At 33.6% G+C, this 24,398-nt stretch overlaps 1 protein-coding gene across 5 annotated transcripts in view; it reads left to right on the plus strand.

The window, feature by feature from the left end:
- The window catches only part of ckn (CRK like proto-oncogene, adaptor protein), a 378,299-nt gene that overhangs the window by 193,883 nt on the left and 160,018 nt on the right, over nt 1–24,398 (plus strand). Inside the window, exon 1 of one of the 5 annotated variants that reach the window (XM_023156646.2) lies at nt 15,261–15,502. The exons of 3 other annotated variants lie outside the window; for them this stretch is intronic. In XM_023156646.2, the coding sequence (XP_023012414.1) occupies nt 15,466–15,502 (37 nt within the window). In that variant the 5' untranslated portion in view covers nt 15,261–15,465. Of the gene's footprint in view, nt 1–15,260; nt 15,503–24,398 lie in introns of those variants that run through there. One more of the 5 variants, XM_023156648.2, reaches the window with a different exon arrangement.

Genomic DNA, 24,398 nt, shown 5'->3' on the forward strand with positions numbered 1-24,398 from the left:
GTTGTAATGGAGCCCTCTTAGCCCCGCATTATGTCGATGGACATAGGCTGAGTTCGCAAATTATCATTATTTACGTTCGTCGTATGCTAAACATTAGTCATTCCTCAAGAGGACGGTAGAGAGAGAAAACAAAACCTGAAAGGAAATACATGCAGTTTCATTGTAAAATACGGTGGAAAGTTGACATTCATTCCTTCCATTCTCATTTCATTCGAGTGGAAACCTTGAAGTTAAACGAATAAAACTTTTTCTCGGTAATTCAACCTTTCGTAACCAACTTGTCCCAACAACGATGATTTTATGTATGAGTCTTATCCCCCGACACTATGAATATGCGTAATACATGTTATAAAGAGAGTTCAGACTTCCTCCGAACACAATGGCCATCGTTAGAATGCATTATCGTCATGTACGTTCTTTGTCATTTTCTCCCCAAAATGGTTGTAACGACATTTAAGATCTACAGACGATGTGAGTGGAGTCATTAGAGCTTGATTCATAATAGTTTGTGTTAATACCGTGACTATTAATCGGGTATGAATAGTATTCATTGCGTTGTGTGATAGGGGGCAAATTACGAGTATTGAACAACTCTAGCAAAAGTACAAGTGTACGGGGGAGATTGATAAATATCAATCACATGGATATCTGAGGGTGACACAATGTTTCAAAACGGTTACTTGTTTTTGATAGGATATTTATACACTGTATCTTCTAATCTTTGAATATTTCATTCATAGTTTCCAAAATTTAGTTCGGGATCACTTAACAACTTTTAAAATAGCTCTTGGCGAGATTCCTCAAAAAATGTATTGACAATTGTTACTTTTTGAAGTTCCTCTAATGTGAAAAGTTGAAAAATGTTACTTTTTGTAATTTCTCCAAAGTGATTGTATAAAAAGTTCAATATATTTCTATAAGAATTATTCAAATATGAATAATGGAACATGGAGAAAATGCGAAATCTTCTATAAGACATACACTTCTTTTTAAACGGTTTGATTTAGCTTGCTTTGTTCGTTTGTTTGTTTGTTTGTATGTTTATTTGTTTGTTTTTGATCAATATATCTCAAATTTTGCTGTTGGGTATTCATAAAAAATATCAAGTTCTGCATGAAAAAAACTTTCACGAAGCTTTCAACGGGTTTGAGAAAAAGCAAAGTTGTAAATCATGGATATACGTTTCATTTTATTATTTACTGAACATTGCCTTGGCGCCTTTCAACTCTGATTATTATTTTTTTTCACCAGTACCTCAAAGTCGGCCGACTATTTGTCATGCACAAATATTAGTGTTATATCTTCGCCATGAAAGTGACACCTTTTACTTCTATGAAACAGTTGTCTTGTCGACAAAGTACATGAATATTTTCGTATTTGAAATATTTGAGATGTATAGAGTCTTTCATTAAGCGTTTCCTATATTTTAATATAAATAAAACAAAGTGTGTGTGAGATATCGAAAGTTTTTATCCGTTTGAAAGATCTATTGATGCGTGGAATATAATATTGGTCAAATGTCCACTGCGAATTCTCGGGGTTCCATTACTCTGGCTCAAAAATCAGGCTGAATTTGACCGATTGTATTGGCTTTGAAGACCGCTGTATTTTTTGGCTTATTCGCATACACTTCCGACCCCATAAAATAGTCTAACGGATGGAATCACATGATTTCGGTGGCCAATTCACATCACCTCCACGTGAGATGACCAAGCCCTGAATTCGCTCAAGCAGAATATCCAATGAGCTGTATGGCACGTAGCCTCGTCCATTGAAATCACATGTCGTTGGTATCCAGATTATCCAATTCAATCCAAAAGAAGTTGGGAATCATCAACCTATTCTGCACGTCGTTGACAGTAATGGCCTGCCAACGTCGTTTTCAAAAAAAATATGGACCGATGACGGCGCCAGCCTAAAATCCTCACCAAACAGTGACTTTTTCTGGATGAATTACGAGCTCTTGGATCTCATGTGGATTGGCATCTAAGAAAAAGATTGTTAACTAATAACAGCTCACCTCGTGAACCAAGTCGCAACCGGGAAAGAAACACCCCATGTTGTTATCAATACTCTAACAGAAATCAAATCAAGTTTAAAGACTGCATCATATAAGAAAATAAATATTCCGGAATGAAATTAAGAAACAATCAAATCTCTTGACGTACCTACACAATCAGATTTCGTAAATATATGGCGGAAAACAACTACTTTTCCGGCTAATACCACTATGGACATTGAATTATATCCAACAGACATTTATGCAAGGTTTCTCGTTCATCCAGTAGTTTCCAGATGAATAATAATCCAGAATCTTCTTGATGATAACTCGTACCGGTTAACATTTCCATCGTGATGAGCACTGCCTAAAAAATTATGTTACATGATTTTTAGTACGTTGGATCGCGCTGATATCAAGACAGTTTGTTTTAGGCGAGCCTTCTCAAGGACAAAACACAAGCACTTCAGGAAAATCCTTAAGTCGTCTCAGAGCAGTGCCTGTGCGACAGTACCGATTCATATTGAATTTGAAACGCTGGAGATTAAATCCATTTGGAAAAACGTTCTCATTAAGTTTATTCCACATAAACACAGTTCTCCAGACGAAAGAGTTCTTGAATAGTGAATTTCGAGGTGTACTGAGTTGAACCTCAAACCTCTTGGTGGAATCGAATGTGCCAAGTCACTTGAACACTTCCCGTGAAAGTATCTATAGAAGAGAGACAAATCCCCAACCTTTTTTCGATGTTCCAGACTACCAAGGTTAAAGTGATGTTCGCGTCTCCAATCAGGCGAATGACTCTTTTCTGGATGGAATCCAGCAGCTTCGTGGTATACATACATAAGAACAATTCTCCAAAGAAGGTCTAAACTGAGCTTCATAAAGCATCAAAAGTTGCTAAGGTGTGTACAGTTTTCTGGTTCGGAACAGTGTTCCTAGCTTTTGAGAAGCAGCATTTGCAATTTCTGCGGCATGATTGTGCCAAGACATATTGGTGGTCATTTTAACCTCCTTAGTGTTTGAGATATGAAAATGTGACCTGGTAGGGATATTTTTGATTCTTAGTGTAATAAAAAAATTGATATTTCGAAATGAATATCGAAATATTATTCTCTCCCAAAATACCTGCACAGTAGGTTAATACCACGCTAATACCACGCTGGATATTGACTTATATTCGACAACATTTATGCAAGATGCTTCACAGAGGTACCAGATTTACTGGAACCTACAAAATATTCATTATACTTATGTATCTGTCCTCGATAGTTTTCATTTTTGATTTTTGCTACATGGGATGTTTCTTCTTCGATTGGGGCTTTGTTCACGATATGGATTTGTTACTACTTAACAATCATTCTCTAGATGAAGGTTTCATATATATGTTTCGGAGCCCTGTTGAAACTAATCAAGTTTCAGGCACTTTGCTGTCTGGGTAGGATCTTTCCTGTACTGACGAGAGGTAATATCTCGAAATCGCGGTCTGCAAGTGATCTACTTGAATAATTTCAGCATGATCCTGCTGCTGGACGAACAAGAAACATCTGCGAGACTAGTCTCTGTGAGGTATCTTGCATAAATGTCTGTCGGATATAATTCAATAAACAGCGTGGTATTAGTCGGGAAGGTATTTATTTTCCGACATACGTTCATCAGAGCCTACTGTGTAGATATTTTGGGGGGAGAATGATATTTCGTAATTTATTTTGAAATATTTACTAATACGTATGTATCTCTCCTCGATATTTTTCATTTTTGATTCGTGTGATTTCTGCTGGTTAGTTCAGGAGCAATACTTTGTAGCCTTGAAATGTTTGGATATCGCGGGCAAAAATGGGATTCACCAACATATTTTATTAGTATATAGATTTGATACCTCAATATTTGTGTAAGGTTCAAATTTTAAAAACCCAGAAAAAATATTGAACAAAATTCATTTTTGTGGAGGAAAGCTCAAACTTCTATTTCATCACAGAAAGTTATATCGTGAGAGAATGTAATATTCATCAATAAATTGTCGTATTCATTTATACTGCTTTTCAGAGAAAGGTAAATTACGAATATATAAAAATTGTGAATATGATTGTATTTCATTCTGAATACAGTTTATTGTATGATTTTCACTGTAAAGGATTTCACAAAAACAATAGCTCCCTCAAGCATAAACTGCTTGAGGAAGCTCTTGTATAGCGAAACACGTGTCGCGGTTTTTGTAAAACCCTTTATAGTGAAAAGCATACAATAAACTGTATTCATTAGTTTTTTAACAAAAATATTAGATACGAATAACCGATAAATAGCACTTTTTTTCCTAGAGAAAAACCTATGAAGTGTGGTAGTAACTTAACGTGATGAAAGGGAAGTTTGTCTAATTTTTCTATATAACTGTATAAAATTTTCCTTCACAGTTTTTCATGTTCTGATGAAAATAGACAAAAATATATTGACTCACGAGCATACACAATTTTTTTCTCTGGGTGAGAATTTCTATATTCAAATTACCGAAGAAAGACATTTTCTGGTTCATAATCAGTCTCAAAAAGGAATACTCCTATTGAAAGTAACCTGTTTACATCTTCTGCTAGATTAACTCGACTCAGCCCCCTTCGTCTTCTACTAATTGACCACCACCTCTCATAACGAGGTCGTTTTTTGTGGCGTCCTTGAATAATACATTAGTTGCGGTAATCATTAGATAAGGAGCGTGTAATAGCCGCCATATGGCCAACCACGCAGCCCGAAACAACCACCGAACATCTCGCGGATTCACGGTTCTATATATAGCCGGTATAATCCAGTCAAAACAATCAAAAAAAGAGGCGCCTACAATTATTCGCATAGAGCTGAAAATTGGAAAATTTCTCAAATTCACTGTTATCAAAATATTATCAAAAGTCCTCACTGGTAAAACGCATTTTTCCCGTTACCGCTTAATATTATCGTAAATAAAGGTCAGAAATATGTAGATCATGCATTTGTATTCTTTTTTCTCACGACCAGAACACTACTTCATTTGAACTATAGGGGGTGTATTTTCAGGAGAGATTCATTTCCGGGAAGGAAAGGTTTTTGCTTTTCATTTCTCAATCTTCATACAAAAAATTGTGAATCTTCCAAAGGAAGGAAGAAATCAATTAGTTTCAAAATAAACTCTATACAAAGATGTGTATTTTATGCAAAAAAGTGACTTTCAGACACAAACTGAAAGAAAAGACCTCTCGAAACAACTACTTTCATATAAATGTTTAATTACACGAAAGAAAAACATTTTCCAAAGAACTACTTTTATGTGAACATTGAATTATATAAAACACTTTTTCTGTACAAACTGAATAGGAAAAGTATGAAGATGGAGAAGTAGAAAATCAAAACCTTCACTGGGCTTCTCTCCTGAAGACCCCAACTTGGCGAGCGAAATGCGCGTCGAGAATAGGGTTGCAGTTCTGGTGTTCAGGGACAGTGCTTGTTTTGGATTTACTTTTCGCTAGATCTTTCAGTTCTATCTTTCACTTTTTACGAAATACTATTTCTGAGATATAGTTATTTTAAAAGTTGAAAAAGGCGTGTTTATTTAATATGTTCACATATCCGCACCAGCTCTATGGTAATCCAACTTTCGCATTTTATATCAGGTAATTTGTCAGTCAATTTGCAACATCAGTATTTATTCTGTGTCCAATTGATTGATTGCCCAGCCACACTTGAACTTTACCATATAAATTAACGATATAAATGTTAATGAACTGAATATCATACATTGGTTATAAACGAGACATGAGGATGAATAAATTTTTTCTATTCCGGCGACATGTTCTGCAGCTTCATTATTTTTCTGTTCTGCTTAACTCAAGGTTATACGAGGCAGTTAAGTTGGAGTTAAGGTTATAGATCTATAATGTTGGTTTCGCTCATTTTTTCGTGATTATATAGAACTTTTGAGCTCCGTGAGAGTGCATATTAGCATTTTCAATGTTTGAAATGGCGATATCTCAGGAATTGTGATTCGTAGGATGAAAAATATAAGTACAATTTTGTAGACAATTCTTTGATCTACACCTTTCAATTGACCTATTTTTACAATAACAGTGTCGGCCAGAAATATCCAAAAAAAACGATGTTTTTGATATCTGACTTTCTTTAAACTGTTTAACACTCTTAGCATCGCCTGAGACTCATGACATTTCATTTTCAACACTGTAATTAAGACCGGTATTAATTAGCACATCATTGCGATTTATTATAAGTTTACCGCTTTTTTCGCATATTTTGACTGTACTACATACTACAAAGAAATAACAAACCGGTGTTATGCGTGCATCCCGTGCAGCTTTCTTGGTTCTCGTTGCCGTGTGTTGAGGTCGACAAGACTTTTTTCAGCCAAGCTTCTATACAGCATGCCATCCGCTGACCCATTGTTGCATATGGCGGAGTTGCCGAGTCACCGGAAATTCCTTTGGAGCTCGAGATGTTCCTTCGCGGAATATTGACCGCAGACGGTTGTTGATTTGTTAGAGGTTGACGGATTTGTACGGTACAGGTAGTTTATTTTAGACGGTTGCTTTATTTATAGCTTTCATCTATTGGCGTTTCGCAGTTCCGAAGTACGGAGCGGCTTTTGAGTAAACGTGAAATTAATAAATGTTCATCAGCTGAGAAATATATCAACCTGCACAATTTTAGGCTTTCTTTCAGATGCAGGCTAAGATTTCCAGTTAGTTTTTTATTGAAACGTCCTCGGCAGCGATCTTGAGCATTCAACACGTTATATGAATGTCTGAAATTTAAAAAATTTTTGTAGATCATTTGCAGCAGAAAAACAGCATACGATGTACAGCTCCTGTACATCGTATGCTAACGATTTCATGTAGTCCAAATAACTACTTCTAACATGGTTGCAAACTAAGCAGAATAATGCTGCTGGATTTGTTTCGTTCTATGCCTTGTGCTTCAATATTTTTTATGTCGCATGCTCTGGAGTCCAGATTAAACTCATTTCTTTGAGCAGTGTGTTATCTGAAATGTGTATGAATTTGATGTTCGTATTGATTTGTACTACTTAATTATATTATTGATGAGAAAATCGATGTCAGTGATAAACTTGAAAATAAACTGGGTAAATAATTCGCCCATTAAATTTCACAAGGTAGAAAATAATTACTTTTCCTGTTGCCTTTGGAGGTTACCCTTGTCTCTGCTTCTGCTATAGAGGAGAATTTTCCAAATGATGGTCCGCAGCCACGATTTCAGAGCTGTGCATTCCGGTCTGGATGGATAAGGTTATTTATGAGCGCTCATATTAGGGTTTACAACGCTTCTAGTCTTTTTATGGTTTGATAGAACAATAATAATACCATTAGTAACTTGAAAATCAATAATGACCATCCAAATGATACAGGGCTCTCGCCATGAGTTAGATTCGAATGTCATTCACTGGAAAACATCCGAAGAAATAGCTTCAAATGAACACTCTCTAATTGATATGTCGAAATTGAATTCACTGAAAGATCTACTGTTTGCCTGATTTATTTTGCAACCTCCATTTTTCAATATGGTAATTCTTTTTTTTTTTTATTTTCAAAAATTGTTTTTTGGCTTCATATTCCTAAAGCTGTTGTTAATAACAGTTGAGCTAAAATTTTCAGAATTTGGTTAAAGACTTGTTATTTGAAGGCTTTTATAACTTATAAACTGAAAAATTGTCACACTATCTTTTACGAGTATATTGACTCCTTTCACCAACTTTCATGTTTCAGTTTTTACTGTCTTCTTTAACTCCTATTAATTTATATCGAATTTTTAACCATGACTTCAATTCAGTAAAAATGTAATTCTTTTATTTATTCATTACATTACTCTCGAATTGTCACTTTCAATGACCTTAATATTAGTATATTTAAATTCATAAACTTCACGAATTTACTTGAAATCATTCAGTAAATGAATCTCATCTACTTCCCTCTATGGAATGACATTCTTTGTCATTCAGCACTGTTTATAAAACGACTTTAAGTACTTAGGACATATATGTTGCATTCCTTCAAAAATAACTTCACAATTAAATTTGTTCAATCCAGTTTAGAAGTCTTTTATGTTGTCGATAACTCTAATCGACGAGATGAAATGGATCATTTTCTACAGAAGTGAATTCCATGTAATCATATAAATAGGCAAAAAATGTAGTATCTTCAGTGTTTTGCTGATAAAAATCAGTTTGTTCAATAACAAACAATATACATACTTTCAAATCTCGAAACAAAGCCTATCGAATCTGCATATATCTTATTGACGATATAACTCCAGATATTATCATCAACAATACTTCACAAATATTCTACTATTCATTTCGAATCCTGAGAAGTTTCAAAAAAACTTGCTAATCTCATCTTAACTAATGAAGCATTTGTTTTAAAAAAATAAGTTCTTATTTTTTATTGTCAATGGGAGATACAGTTGGGATGATGAAAGAATGCACATGCCTCATCAACAAAATACACGATTAAACCCATACTTCTAACCTTATAGCATCTTTTTCTTCTAGAGTGAAAAGAAGACAAACTATAATGTTTACATTCATTCAGAGAGAGTTATTATTTGGATGATAGCTTGTATGTAAGAGAGACAACTGAACAAATGTGAGTCGTTGATAATGTTTTTATCAGACCGTTTGACAGTTTACATAATTCACATGTTTATTGATAAGTTCCTACGGTTTCAATTCTTTGGTACTACATTAATAGTTGTTTTCAAAATGTATAAACTGAAAGTTTATACATTTTCAACCTCAAATTGGGAATGGCTGTTTGATGTTCCGCCTTCTAAAAAATTCAAATTGTCAGATATCGGAGTTGAAAAGTGTTTTACAAAAATTTTAATGAAGTGCTATCTGATTTTATGAAATCAACCCAAAATTGTAACATAAGATTTTTAGAAGTGGTGAATTTCAAAAATGAAAGCAGGCCCTAGTTAAAAGGTTTTTGTTTAAATTAGTTTTTGTCAGTTTATGAACAAAATTTCTGTCATGAGTTCTAAAATAAATAACAAAACTGACTATAAGATGTTTCATATCCTTAATCAGTCAACAATAATATAATCAATCAGTGAAATGGAACAAAACCTACCTCAGTGAGATAATCATCTGATGGGTTAACAACCTCGTTGAATGTCCTCTATAATAATAAATACTTCATTGTTATCGTTATACAAATAATGATATCTACAAAATTATAATGTTATTAAGGGCATGCATACCTAGCCAATTCATCAACTTCATAACTTTGGTTTTATTTTTATTACTGTTGTACAATAATTGCAGAATTATAATTCAAAATAGTGTATCGACAATGAGATGTACGAATGCTAGAATTCACCTAAATAATCAATACAGTGAAAAGTGATTTTTATCACTTACATTTCTTCTGGGACGTTCCGAATATTGCTCAACTTTTTCTAGAAGAATTCTTGAATAATGAAATACTAGTAGAAGTGGTTTTTAGTAGCTTCCGAAAGTTGTCGATTGAATAAGGCGTATTTTCAGGTTTTTTAAATTATCATCAATGAAGTAATTGACTAATAATTACATCACTTATTTCCAAAACCCAAAAACGAATTCTGATGTAAATCTGTATTAAAACTAATACTTTAAAGATATATTTGAATTTTTGTATGTTGTTTGCTTGCTTGTAAGGGATAAACTCCAAAACTACTCAAATAATTCAAAAAATTATTTCACCTACGAAATACTAAGTTCTTGGTAGGTATGAGAAAATATTGTCAGTATTTTAATGTGTGCGCGCATTCACCATTTTATAATATGCTGCCGTTCGCCAAATAAGCAATAGAACTTTTTCAGATTCATTCGAGTCAGGGCCGTAGCGAAAAGAAAAATCAAGGAGGGAAAAATTTCCTAACTTTCGAAAAAATGAAAGCCTAGGGATTAATTAGTTACTACTATAATATATTAATGATCTTACCCAGCTATCCAAAGATTGGCTAAATGCTTATGCCCGTTAGGGTATGCACAAACAAAAATAAATTTAGGTAATTATAAAAATAATAATGGGAATTATTCTACTTTGGACCAAGGTCCTTGTTCTTCCACCATATCCACCACGTATATGAATATTCAATACAAATGAAAGGAAACAACACTTGAATAATATTGTGCTTATTGTTTTCTACTATTATTTTTTCTATCTTCACGGCCCAAAATTTCCCAACTTTTCCAAGTCGAAAAAACAGCGAAAAGCTGGGAACTTTGTAAAATTGTCACTTCTAAATTTGTGGACTGTTTTCTTACTTGGGAGAAATTGAACTTTTTTGAAGTTTTCAAACAAATAAGATTTTTAAAGTATGGGATCTCCAAGTTATGCATGTTGGGAAATCCCAACTTTTTCCTGCTTCTTTCCCTTTTCTTATTACCTCTCCCTTTCCTTTCTCTCATTTTTAATTTTTTAATTATCATTCTTTTCTTCACTATTATTTTTTTCTATCTTCACGGCCCAAAATTTACCAACTTTTTCCCAAGTCGAAAAAGCAGGGGGGAGGCTCCCCCCATCCCCCTCCAATGGCGATGGCCTTGATTCGAGTACCAAACGATTACCGCGAAGTTAATTAAAATATAGCCAGAAAAATTCTTTATACCATTACTTTTGAGAGTAAACTTCTACAGTTCTCAGACGGAACACAAACTTGATCTGGACCAAATGTTCCCCATCAAGAAAGGAAAGATTCTGTCATTAGGATGTTTACTGCACAAAAATTTTCGAGCCAAAAAATCAACTTGAAATTTCATCAAAATTGTTGGGTGTTTTTGGATATAAGGAAAAACTGAAAACGGAAATTTGTTTTCTTACGAAATTGACTAAAACTCGAAACCAAAATGTATATATAGAATGCAAACAAAAATGCTTTGATTTTCTGATTGATTTGGCCGTTACTTGATGAAAATCAATAGTAATACAAAGTAGCAGCTTATAATAGCATGAATCACAGATTAGACAATGTTCCTCTTTGAATAGATAATTTCGATAAAGAACTTAATATCATCAAGCAAATTGCGGTAAACAATGGGTTTAAAGCCGAATTAATAAACAAAATATTTGCCAAGAAAGTCTACACAAAAGCGATTCGAGACGTTTTTCCCATTGATAAGGTAGGTAATCAAAATTATATAGCTTTAACGTATTTTGGACAACCAACGGAAAAAGTGGCTTCATTTTTGAGGAATCGAGATATTACAATTGCAAATAGAACAAGTAATACGTTGGGAAAACTAGTTAAAAATAATAAAGACAAAACATACAAATTAGAGAAAGCAGGAGTATATAAATTAAAGTGTGGAACGTGCCCTAAGGTATGTATTGGTCAAACTGGCAGGACATTTAGGGATCGAATCCAGGAACATCATACGAGCTATGTAAATAAGAAAACAAATTCAACATATTCAAATCATCTTCTAGAAGAAAATCACATCTTTAATGAAGAGTTCGAAATTTTGCACATAGAAAATTAGGGTTTGAAACTGAATCATTTGGAAGCAATGGAAATTAATAAACCTAAAAATTCAAACATTCTAATGACCAACTAGATTTGAATAGATCACCATTATTGAACTTGTTTCCTTAAAAACCGAGAAAGAATTATTGATGTAGATGTGAGGCAATATGCTTTAGGTAATGATAATTGATCAGGTACGTTATGTGAAGGTTCAGGTAATTTCTTAGAGTTAGTCTCAATCATGGTTACCTGTAGTATATAAATAGTAATGTAAGGATAATTTGAGGTACAAATCACTTGAAAAAGCTAATGTCTTAGCTAAAACATGTTGTGATATATTTTTCAAATAAAGTATGTGGAGATCAAATCGTTGAGGTGTAGTTTTTGAAAAAAAAATGCTTTGGGTAAGTATTTGGTGGTTATACTAAAGGAAAAAGAGGTATATTGCTTTAAGAGAGATTCGTTTCTGGGAGAATATTTTTGGCTTCCTACCACTTCTTCATCTTTATACAAAAAATTGTGGTAAACTTCCAAACAAAGGAAAGAGACAATTAATTTCAAAATGAACTCTAAAAAATGTGTAGATCGTGCGTGGCAGTTATACACTCTCAGATACGAGCTGGCAGAGAAAGCCCTGCTTAACAACTATATATACGTATATGTACTTTGCACATTGCCACTCCCACATGAAGTATGGTATACTGAATTAGGGTAACAGTGCCGGTATGAATCGGATCTTCATTCTTCAAAACTACGCAATTCGAATTGTGGAAAGTATTGGTATGAGAACCAGTTGTCATTACTTTATAACTCTTGGTGTATCAACAGTTTACAGTTTATATATACTGGAAGCTTGCACTTATATCTATAAGAATACAAATAAGTTTGCAATAGATAACAATCATTGCTATAACACCCGTCATAGAAATCTCATGCAGCCTTTCATTGCACATCTCTGTACCAAAGAAATTTTTATTGTATTCGTTGTAAGCTCTATAATATTCTTGATGACCATATACAAGGCCGTCGCCATGGGGGGTACCCTCCCCCCTGCTTTTTCGACTTGGGAAAAAGTTGAGAGGAAGTTGGGAAATTTTGGGCCGTGAAGATAGAAAAAAGAATACTAAAAAAATTAATAAAAATTTAAAAAATAAAAATGAGAGAAAAGAAAGGGAGAGGTAATAAAAAAAGGGAAAAAACCGGTAGAAGGTTGGGATTTCCCAACATGTATAATTTGGAGATCCCATACTTTGAAATTCTGAGTAGTTCGAAAACTACAAAAAAGTTTAATTTCTCCCAAGTAAGAGAACAGTCCTGAACAGTCCACAAACTTTAAAGTGACAATTTTACAAAATTTCCAACTTTTCGCTTTTTTTCGACTTGGAAAAGTTGGGAAATTTCGGGCCGTGAAAATGAAAAATATAATAGTAGAAAACAATAAGCACAATATTATTTAAGTGTTGTTTCCTTTCATTTGTATTGAATATTCCTATACATGGTGGATATGGTGAAAGACCAAGGACCTTGGTCCAAAGTAGAATAATTTTCATTATTATTTTTATAATTACCAAAAGTTATTTTTGTTTGTGCATACACTAACGGCCATAAGCATTCAGTCAATCTTTGGATAGCTAAGTAAGAAAATTAATATATTATAGTAGTAACTAATCCCTCGGCTTTCATTTCTTCGAAAGAAATTTTGCTGATGGGGTTGGGAAAATTTGGATTTCCTCCCCCCCCTGGTATTTCTTTTCGCTACGGCCCTGATCATATAAAATCATCCTCTAATGTTCATATTTTTAAATCAAGGCTGAAAATTATTGTAATTCCGTAATTATTGTTATTCCATAGGCTGATGGGATTTTCAATATTTATAAATATATTTCATTTGGAATAAATCAAAGCATTGTACAAGTACTATGAAATGAATATGTCAAAGAAGCTTTACAAAGAGTGATGAGATTTCCAATATTTATAAATATATTTCATTTGGAATAAATCAAAGCATTGTACGAGTACTATGGAATGAATATGTCAAAGAAACTTTACAAAGACTGATGAAATTTTCAATATTCATAAATCTATTTCATTTGGAATAAATCATTGTTTTTTTTTGAATTATTATTTGTCAATTACAAATTATGTTATATTTCCTCGTTTGTGAATCATCACATCGGTTTTATGTGAAAAATAAGTTTATTTTTCCTAAACTTTCTGGCTAGGTCAAAGTAGAGATATAAAAATCAAATTCACCCAGGAATATTCTTTAATGCTAATACCAGTTGAATAAAAAGTGACTAAGCTATACTCAATTAATGAATTACGTTTTTGAGAATTATTGTGAAAGTTTTCGGATTTTAATTTCATTTGAAATATAATATAACATAAATCTTACATAACTAATTCGTTATAACATTAAAAACAACAGTACAAAAATAACATTTCCAAACGCTCAAAGGTGCGAACTTGTTTCCTCCTTTTCATAAAAGAGGATGCATGCATCTCCAATCACAAGCGATTTTGGTGAAATTGGTGACACGTGTGAATCATTGTATTCGTGCCACGTGCCAGTATAAGGCTGTCTGCAGAATGCTGTATAATGTCCGCTGTAGGTAGATCCACTGTGATTCAAAAGTGCATATAGATTATAACGACAAGGAGTCACATTTTCTGCTGCATAATTGTTCTAGAGGAAATTCGATGGCAATATTAAACTTGCCTTGCAACTTGAACACGTCGGTTTTTTATGTCCATCCAAAGTTTCCTCTCTTGTGAAGAAATCCAAGCACTGTGATAAATTCAATTGGCCAGTTCTTTGTGGTATGGGGAGTGACAAATCTCAAAAAGTATCGAAGGTTACAGATGAGTCTCCATAATGTGTGCACTTCATCGTGGATTTTAATTGACCAACGAAATTATCTACAATCTTAGAGTTATATGTACATATGTTCATTTTAACAGACGTCGTGGGGCCTTCATTCAACCGAGCGACGGGGCCTTCTGAAAAGGGGGGGTTGTATATAGTGTAATCTACAGCTTCCCTGACTAATGGGTTATCATGAGTTTCCGCTGACTCGAAAACTCTTGGATTCCTCGACTTAATGGATTGAAGGTATGTATTAAATTTCACTAAATCATTCGAATAATTCAGAGGAGTCGGAAAGGTAAAAATGAAATCTAAAAAAGAGCGAAGAAATTAGCAAATATGAAATATGAAATTCAGAGAGTTATGAAATAATTTATATGTACTTCATCACAATTCACAAGGTGTACTATTCCTATCTAAATCTTTTGAGAAGCAAAGACTCGATATTCGTCAAATGGTAAAAACTTCAAATTGTTTCGTCTGAATTCATCTTCAACATTTAGATTGATTCGATAGGTTTTCATTTGAAATCGATTTAACAGTTAGTTGCATTCTTCGGAAACCGTTTAGTCTATAAAAATAATTGACGTTTTACTATGGATCTCTCTGAAAAAGGAGGTTTTCAGTTTTGCAAATACTTTGTGCAAAAATTTTTTTCTCTACATCTTCGACGTCCTGATTAACTGATTATGGGAGATCAAAGAAAGACAAACTAAAAAATTAGATGACTTCGGACACCGTTCGCAAATAGCAGCCACTGGCAGTCAGTCCCCAGCCTCCAGCCGATTTTATCAATCGCATCGTCGATGGTTCGGCAACACCGCCTCGAGACCTCTCTCGGATGGCCAGGCGAGATGCATGCACATCGCGGTTTGCCGTGCACACAAGAATCAGAATCGGTCATTTTCAGTGGACGTGTCTCGTGCGTTGTGTCGTAGCTTCTGTGTATGTGTGACTGTGTGCGGCTTCTTCGCCTACTACTTTTTTCGTGTGCCGACAGAGTGTACTCGTAATGAGGACCCGAGTGATTTCTAGGGTTTTTCTCGCGTGAAACTGATCGGTTTTCAGGCTGAATATCTGGATTACTAGCAGCGAATCGCACATGTTGGGGTTCGTAGAGGGACTGAAACTTAGGACAGGTGGGAAAACTGAATTGTTTTTTTGATTTTCGGGAAAGGTTTTCGGGGTTTTATAGTAAGGTGAATTTTTGTCAGTGTCGCGCTAGTTTAAAAATTATAATTAGACTTTTAATCACGAATTTGAAGTCAATCTTGGCGCTCCAGTCTTCTTTCGGAGACATTGCCACTCAAATGTCGATGTTCAAAAATAGAATAATTCATTGACTAATTTCTGATTATGAAAACTAGTAAAGTGACACCTTTTTTTTCACGATCCAATACTGCGGAACTATATTCACCTATTTGAAATGCGTTCACAGAGTAAAAACCGTCTACTTCACCAAAATAACTCTTTTTTTGAATCGTGTTCTGAATTATATCGTCGGTTAGCTTTCGTTTTTCATAATATCACGGAAAGAAGAAATCAAGCAATGAAAAGTATAGTGCCAAATTTGGAAAATTTCACAAATATTTGCCATAGAAAAACATATGTGTTTGCGAGCTTGTTTGTTTCTTGTCAATTTGGTCTTCTTAAAAGTAAAACACTGCTCAAACTACTAACATGGAACACATTATGGAAGGCATATTCGTAAGACCAGAAATAAGGTGGCATTCTCCATTCTTTCGATAGTATATAACACTCACAGAAACCAAAGAAAAAGTTCCGTACAAAAGTTTCATTTATTTTCATAAGCAATTATGCTGTTGTTTGCTGATAAAGGCATAACTTTGTGAGAAAATTCAACGTTTCGTTTCATTGGAAAATGAATGGAATTGTCATTTTACAAGTTTTTGTTACCGAAAGTGAATTTTGAACTGGTTGGTTTTCTTAATTTTGAGTGATACGAGTAGTATCTCCGATAGTAGACGTAAATGCTTATGTCTAATCAATTTTTTTAACTAACGGGAAAAACGAATATTTACCTTTAAAAATCCAAACCTTTGAAAAAAGCTTATAGGAAATTTTTATAACTCATAGCTTGCGTCAACTCTCATTCGGATCAAATGATTTCACTTAAGTCTTGGGTCATTATAAACTGAGAGATTCGTGCAATTCACTTCTATGCACGATTATTGCTCATAATGATCTAATGGTGGATACCTATAAATAGAAATATTACCTGTACGAAACCTTCGTTCGTAGAAGATTTCGATAAAGTGGAAGCCACATAAGGATTACTACCCTACAGCCTCTTTTCTTTTTTGTGTTGCCTTGTTTCGTCGCTCGTAAGAAGGTTGTATCAAGTTAAAGTAAAAGTAATTTTAAATAAAGTGGCGGTGACAGTTGCTAATTATTTCCCTCAACATCATCAACATCAATATTTCTGATAGGCAATTATAATTTTAAGAACTTGACAATTTTGAGTATATCACATAAATCCCAAAATTTGGACTTTGAAACTAAGTTTTCTAGGTTTATTATCGTTTTCTTTTTCCAGAAATAATCTTAATACATATCCCTTTCACACCAAGCCAAATCAATCAAAATGCACGTATTTTGATGACCCGCATAGGGTAAAATATGAATTTTTCATATTTGATTGAATGTATTGATTTCCTCAATAAATTGTATGGTTTTCTCAACCATGTTATTTAAAGTGAGCTTCATGTTTTCACTGATGTTCAGTAGCTCTCGTTCTTCGTTATGTGTGTTACATACGTTATGTTATATAGTTACCTATAAAATTGAATAAACGGAGCGACAAATAATACCTAAAATAAAATATACATAATATTCTGCCGCATCGATAGTGTTGCCATCAATGGTCTACAAACCCCAAAAGTGTCGACTTCTTTCTACCAAAAAATTCATCTTTCAAACGGAAAATGTATTGCATTTAAATTTGAGGCAGTTATATAAATGTCGTTACCCAGATCAGACATTGAGAATTGCCAGTATTTTTCGGTACATTAAAAACATTCCGCAAAATTCATCTCTACTAATCAGGTTTTTCAAAAAAGTAAAATACTTTTTATCGCTACCTAATTTCGAGAAGTATTGGAGAATTACGGAAAACATTCCATATCTTGGCCCAGGAAAGTGAGGATATCTGTAGATATTCATATATCATATCTTTAGAAACTTTGTTAATCGCGTAGATTCTATAAAAAAAGTTCAACTCTGATAGATTTGTTATTGTTGAACAAAACCCATTATATGTCGGAAACTTCATGTTTCGTTGATATTTCATAACGGTTTTTCCGTAAATTGAGATTGATTTCATAACCACAATTATTAACATAAATTTGAAATCAGAATATATATAAAAATAGCCATAGAGCCTAAGTGTACCACTTTCAATTTCTTGTAGACTTCAACATAAAATTTGTTTGAAAACATCATTATTGATGGAGCAACATCAAATTAGCTTGGTAGACTTTCACAATATCAACTTTTTAGAAATTGGTGTACATACCTGTCGACGCTTTCTGTAAGAGAAAAATCAAATATAGTCTTTCTCTTGTGTTGAGAATCATCATTAGCTTCGCTCAATCAGATTGCAAAATATGCTATGACTTCAGGAGCTTCATTTAAAAAATCCAGTCAGTTTCAAGTTATGCTCATAGCATAGTAATGAATTGACAAAACTACGATTACAGCAATGTTGAAACTTTTTCAAACTGAAAATCGGAGTTGTATTAACGTTTATTACCTGCAACGTTCACCAAATTTGTCAGCTCAGCGTAGACGCAAGTTACACGTTCATAATCTTGACCATGAACGATGATTTCGAAAAATCTTGTCATTTCCTCAGGGCTCGTAATGAAAGAGTTATTCGAAAAAAGTTATATTGTCAAAATTTGTTACAAAACTCATATATCACACATCCAATCTATCTATAGAATAAATTCAAATTTCTCATGATATGATACAAAAAATATATCTGTTTGAAATCTGTTTTTCCGTTAATCAGCTGTCGCCCCCATACGAACGACAACTCTCAGAAGTTGAGAAACTTGAGAAGCTAAGGACTAACGAGGTCTTACCTTTTAACGTGTGATTCCTAACACGGTAAGGGACTTTTTGACTTTATTGAAAATTTTCAATGGAAGCATTCATTTACAATGTGAAAGATATATTCATCTATTGAAATTATTGTACCATTCGAGATGAATACCTCTATATTGGTTGTTTCTATACCATATGTTAGCATTATTTAGTATGTCGTCTGCTTCGCAACTATCGCTCTATATGGCTCTCTACACGTTTGAATATTCCAACGGTGTACGTTTCTTATTTGCTTAACTTTTAAAAAACCGTTAAATTAAATTCATTAAGAAAGTCAATATTTTAATGTGAGTATAATCAACAATATAATAGAAATGTGATTTTTGACAAGATAAATTTAAAAAACATTTGAATAATCAAAGGTAAAATGAATCCACTTCGAAATTCAGAGAAATGAACTAATTCACAATTTCCAAAAAAAAAAAACGAAGGAGTTCGAGAAAAATAGCGAAACTTAAGCATTTGTCAAAATGTGTGTAGAATAGGTATATGTTTTTATCGTTGTCAAAAACTTCGAGTGTAAATAATTTTGTGAACAATTTTTTTATCAAATTTTGTATCACATTCTGAATTGTCTTTTTTCTGAGGAGTGGATAATATAAGAATATATTTCTCTAATTGAGTTATTCAGTTAATTGAAAATTAGTGTGCATACTACTTATTTGAAAAAAACCAAATCAATGACATCAAGTTATTATTGCAGCACAAACTTAGCATTGGGTAAACATCAGAAAATTAATTGTTCAGAACACTTTTCAAGACATGAGAAGCAGATCGTCTGTTGAGTAGAGTTCTTGATGTATATCGCAGATGATGAGGAAATCAGTCGTTTGATTGAGCAATAATTCAAGAATTTTTGAAGTTATTGGATGTATTTAGGAGTATTTCGATACAAGTCTTCCTCTTCATTTCTGAATGATATTTATTTTTATTACCTTCACATTACTGTATCTCCAGGTGGCAACACAGAAATCTGCTGGTACAGAACGCCATAAAAAATGAAAGAAGTATTAAGTGTCTTTAATCAAGAAGGGACTTATTTTATGTACTTCGTGACATCGAAATCCATATAAATTTTATGTGGCATACCATAAGGTGACTGCTTTGTACAACTGCTTTGTACTACTCAATAGGAATAAACGTCGAAAAGTAGAAACATATGCTCTTTTCCTTATCATACGCTCGAAGTAATATCCAAACAGGATTTACTATTGAAGTTGCGTGTACTAAATTGAGAAAACTGTATAGGGAAATATAATCTTGTCACTTAAAGCACCTCTCAATCTAGTATTCGTGAAATCTCGTGTCTGTCAGATAACCATAAAATAAAATCAATTCCTCTGGTTATATCTTATATCCAATACCTCGAGAATATATTATGTAAATAATCTTTCCTTACAAGGGTATCGAGACGATGGTTGGCCAACTTAACGTTGAAATATGGCGCCGTATTTCACGAGCAACTTAAAAAGACTTCATCATTTTTATAGGTTCACAGAGTGTTTAATCGGTCATTATGGAAGTCATTTTGTTGTTACATTCAACTAATTGTTTGACAGTTATCCGGAGAGAGTTATGTAAAAAACGGATTTTCATTGATATATCTTTTCTTTTTTTCCTGTAGTTCCTTGAGATTCCTTCTTGGTTGATATTTGCCTCAAATTTGAGAATTTTTTCCTTGATAGAATATTTGGTGAATTTTCCTTTGTAATATTTGTTATTATAAACTGGTTTATACCATAACTCCCAAATAGTAGGCTCTAAATTCTCAGAAATGACTGACGTTTCTGCCTTATCTGTTTCTTTCAGTGGCGTAGGAAATTATACTGAACAGATGAGAAAACTCGATGATAAGAGTGCCTACTATTATGGAATTGTATTGTAGTTGATTTTCTTGTACATTATTTATTGTTCACGATTCTTTCGCGTATCTGAAAACTCTTATCCTATAATTATTATTTTTTACTCATATTTTTTGTGAGATCTCTTTTTATTATTGTGGGTTACTGTTATATTGAAATATAACTTTTGAACCTTCTTGTTCACTAAACGTGATATATTTCTTGAAAGTTTATGATTACTTATTATCAGTTTGATAAATCTTCTACTTTTGTGGATTTTCCTTGAGTATATGAAGAACATCTACATATCTTTTCAAATAAAATTCAATTAGTTCTTCATGTATACAGTTTCAGTTCAGTAAATAATGTTATGACTTGTTTGTAACGTTACCAAGTTACTTTGATAACTCAGTAGGTACCCACCAGTGGCGGATCTAGAGGGAGGCACAGGGGCACGTGCCCCCCCAGCGGATTGAAAGTACATTATATATAATTTGGTGACATTTTGGGATAATTTGGGACACAAGCTCAGGTAATTTCATTCTGGTGGTTAACGAAAAAACACCAGATAGATTACAAACTCAGGTACAAATAACGTAATGCAATAATGCATTTGCTTTCCTGCACTCTATTCTGTCGTCAGAGTTTTTAATTAGTGTAGTAATGTTGGCTGAGGTACTTTACCCTTAGCTCGCAAACTCCAAGCAGAATACATGGATGTTCTGCAAGCTTCGCAGCTTGTAGCAGCTACAATACAAAGCATACAGGAAAAACGAGACAACAGCTCTGACACTTCTACAGAGCTTTATAACCAGTCGGTTAATTTGGCGAAAGAAATGGGCACAATAATTCAAATGCCTAGGACAATAGGTCGACAAAAAACCGATATAATGTACACACAGACTCACCTGAAGTATATTATCGAATGTCAGTGTACATTCCGTTTCTTGATTTCATTATGAATGAACTGACGGTAAGGTTCTCCAAAAAGGAGATGGAATGTGTGCAGCCTGCAACACCTGTTAACACCCGATATAAATGATGCCTTTATTAGTGGCATTCTTTAAGGGGCAATCACATACAAAGAAGAGTGGCCATGCTTTTTTGGCTTTGAAAGGTTAGTTGCAAATTTGGAAACAAATGTGGAAATCAAATCCCGAAAATAAATTACCTAATAGATACCCGACGCAAGTTTACAAGTTTGCCGATTCTCTCTTAAACATCAGGATTTTACTGCAGCTGTTGTGTAATCTTCCTATGACTACCAGTATAGCAGAAAGAACTTTTTCAGCTTTGCGTCGTCCAAAAACATATGTTCGCAATACAATGACTAAAGAGAGACTAAATGGTTTGGCTTTACTGCACGTACACCACGATATTTCTAATACAATGAAAGCGTGGACGTATACATAAGAAAGCACAAGAGAAAATTATCTTTGTATGTGTTATAAATAATTTACATATGAAAAATATTATGTTTAAATTATGAAATATTATTATATTCGTACATTAATAAATTTGATTACTAAAAGTCATTATAATTTACTTTTTAGTTGATTATGCTTGTACCTGAACAGCTTCTCACCCAATGGTAATGATGTTAAGGGTTATTTTCAATATACATATTTTCCTATTTGTTAAATACAATATTTAAAACTAAACAATGGTTTTAATTTTTTTCGAAATATTTGTTCCTGAATGCATGCTACTGAACGTCAATAGAAAACCTCCAAGGACTTGTGAAGGGGTTATGTACTCCGTAACTCCATACTCTGAGTTGTGAACTACACCCCCACCCAAAAAATATTTTTTGGATCCGCCACTGGTACCCACCACAGCATAACGGGCGATATGTTACAGCTGAAGCTTTCTTATAAAAAGAGTGATTCTCAGAACTGATTTGCTATAAATTTAAACGAAGGTCGTCGTAGGACGAATGATGAGGGATGACCGGACAGAACTCACAAAAAGCCACTTTTCTAACTGGCCCATCGAGATGTGGGTATGCTACACAGTCTCTAGACTAACTTATGTGGGAGGAACTGATCTGCAGGTTCTCTTTGTATGTAAATGGAGAAAAAATCCCGACTGACGAGGGCAGGTTTATGAACAATGGCAAGTTTGTGTGCATGAATATGAGGTGTTTATTGCCGATGGGATTCATAACCCGAGGGTTTTTACTTCAGGTATCATAACATCAGAAAGATGACCTTGGGTTTTGGAAGTTGTATCTGTTATTGAATCGTCCATTGAGTTTCCACTTTTAATATTCCTTCAGAATACACATTTGAATATTCTCAAGTTAAACGCTGATTGTCCTAACCATTATAATATAATAATGTATAATACACACTTCAATATTCTCTATGAGTACCAAAAACTCGTACCAGAATGTATCATCGTATGGGGTTTAGATTTTCGAAGACAAAACTCAGATGAAACCCTTTTTTTATTGTTTTTCGAGCCTGTCAACTTATTTTGAATCGGTGTAATGTATCTTTTAATTCTCTATTTCACTCTGAATCACAATTGGATTTTTGGAGTTATTTGGAGTTTCTCATCCATTCACAAACGTAGTTTCGATGTGGTAATCAACAGTATTTTAAAAATCTGAAAAATATTCCATCAATTCTTTTTGTTTTTTGAGTATTACAACCTGGAAAATAAATACATCTAGCCAAAGGATCTGCGAAGTGAAAACAGAAGAGTTCCCATCTGAAGACGCTTACTTGGTTGGTGAAACGCTCGTTAAGAAGAGTATTGAGCTTCTGGTGAATGAGAAAAGTGCTTGTTTCAGATCAAATCTATAACCAGTTTTTTTTAACTTATCAGACAAATGGAAAGCATAAGGTGTTTCGTCAGTCGTCAAATTTGTATGGTTGATTTTGTGGCCACTGTGTAATCTTTATATTTGCCTTGTCATTATTACCAATTTCATTGAGAGCTATTTCTACAAACTATTCCGGATACGCATTTTACTTCGGAAGTGATTTAGTAATAGTTGTTTCTTTTTTGAAATTACGAACTGAATTCAAAATCTGTCCTAACTCTTATCATAAATAGGTTATGCCCTCTTTGATCGAATTTCTGGTAGGAAATATAGAATGAGTTTTATCTTAATAAACAGTAGTATCGATTTAATCATATCATGAATAGGACTTTGGTTATACTCTTCTTTCTCTCAAGAAAATTTTGTCGATGGTTCGAGTATTCAAATGATTCAAAAATGAGTAATTTCATCTTTCATTTTTGGACCATATATGTAAATTTTGATATAACTGTTTGATCAAAATGTTCTATGAAACGTAAATCAGAATTTATGACAAAGAACAGCCTATTGCAACTTCAAATCTCTGTTGATAAAACTCCTTGTATATAATGGGGCTGTGTTGAGTTAGTGAAGACACGCCCGAAGAAGCCATTGAATGGCGAAACACGTGTTACGTTTTTGTAAAATTGTCAAGTGAATATCTCACAATAAAGTGTTTTTTGTAGTATCGGCCAATTCCATCCAATTCATCTAAATTTTCAAATTATACTTTAACGATATTTTTGTGTTCATTAATTTGAATCTGAAAATCACTTAACCCTAATGGTATAGAAAGATTAACTACTATTATGATGTCAAAACAATTTTTTTCTCATAATGCTGCCGGTAGCCGTAAATTACTCAATTTATTATCATTCCAAGCAGTATCCACAATGGTCCAAATCAAAACGTGATTGTCGGTTATATATTAAATAGCAGGTAGTTTTTCCAAGGCTTAAGTGCTAGGGTGCTGCTTAGCCTTGTCAAATGAGTTTTTATCATTCGTCCCATGTAGAAAAGGGATTGTCACACCCACTTTTCTCAAATTTCCCATATTCATCTGTGAATATACGATGTGAATCAGAACGAGCTTTATGGCTCTTGAATAATAATTACTTTCCGAGCGATAATAAATTTTATTAGGCGTGGATATATGTTTTTAGGGTGGGGTGTCACGGTAAATGACCTTCTATTGTTTCTCTATCCTGTGTCTCATTAGAGTTTACTAGGAAGACTTTCAAATCATATACGAATGTA

This window comes from Leptinotarsa decemlineata, unplaced genomic scaffold (assembly GCF_025532065.1).
Source record: "Leptinotarsa decemlineata unplaced genomic scaffold, Ldec_3_MD MMD2_tig00026317_RagTag_RagTag, whole genome shotgun sequence".
In the NCBI taxonomy this organism is placed as follows: Eukaryota; Metazoa; Arthropoda; class Insecta; order Coleoptera; family Chrysomelidae; genus Leptinotarsa; species Leptinotarsa decemlineata.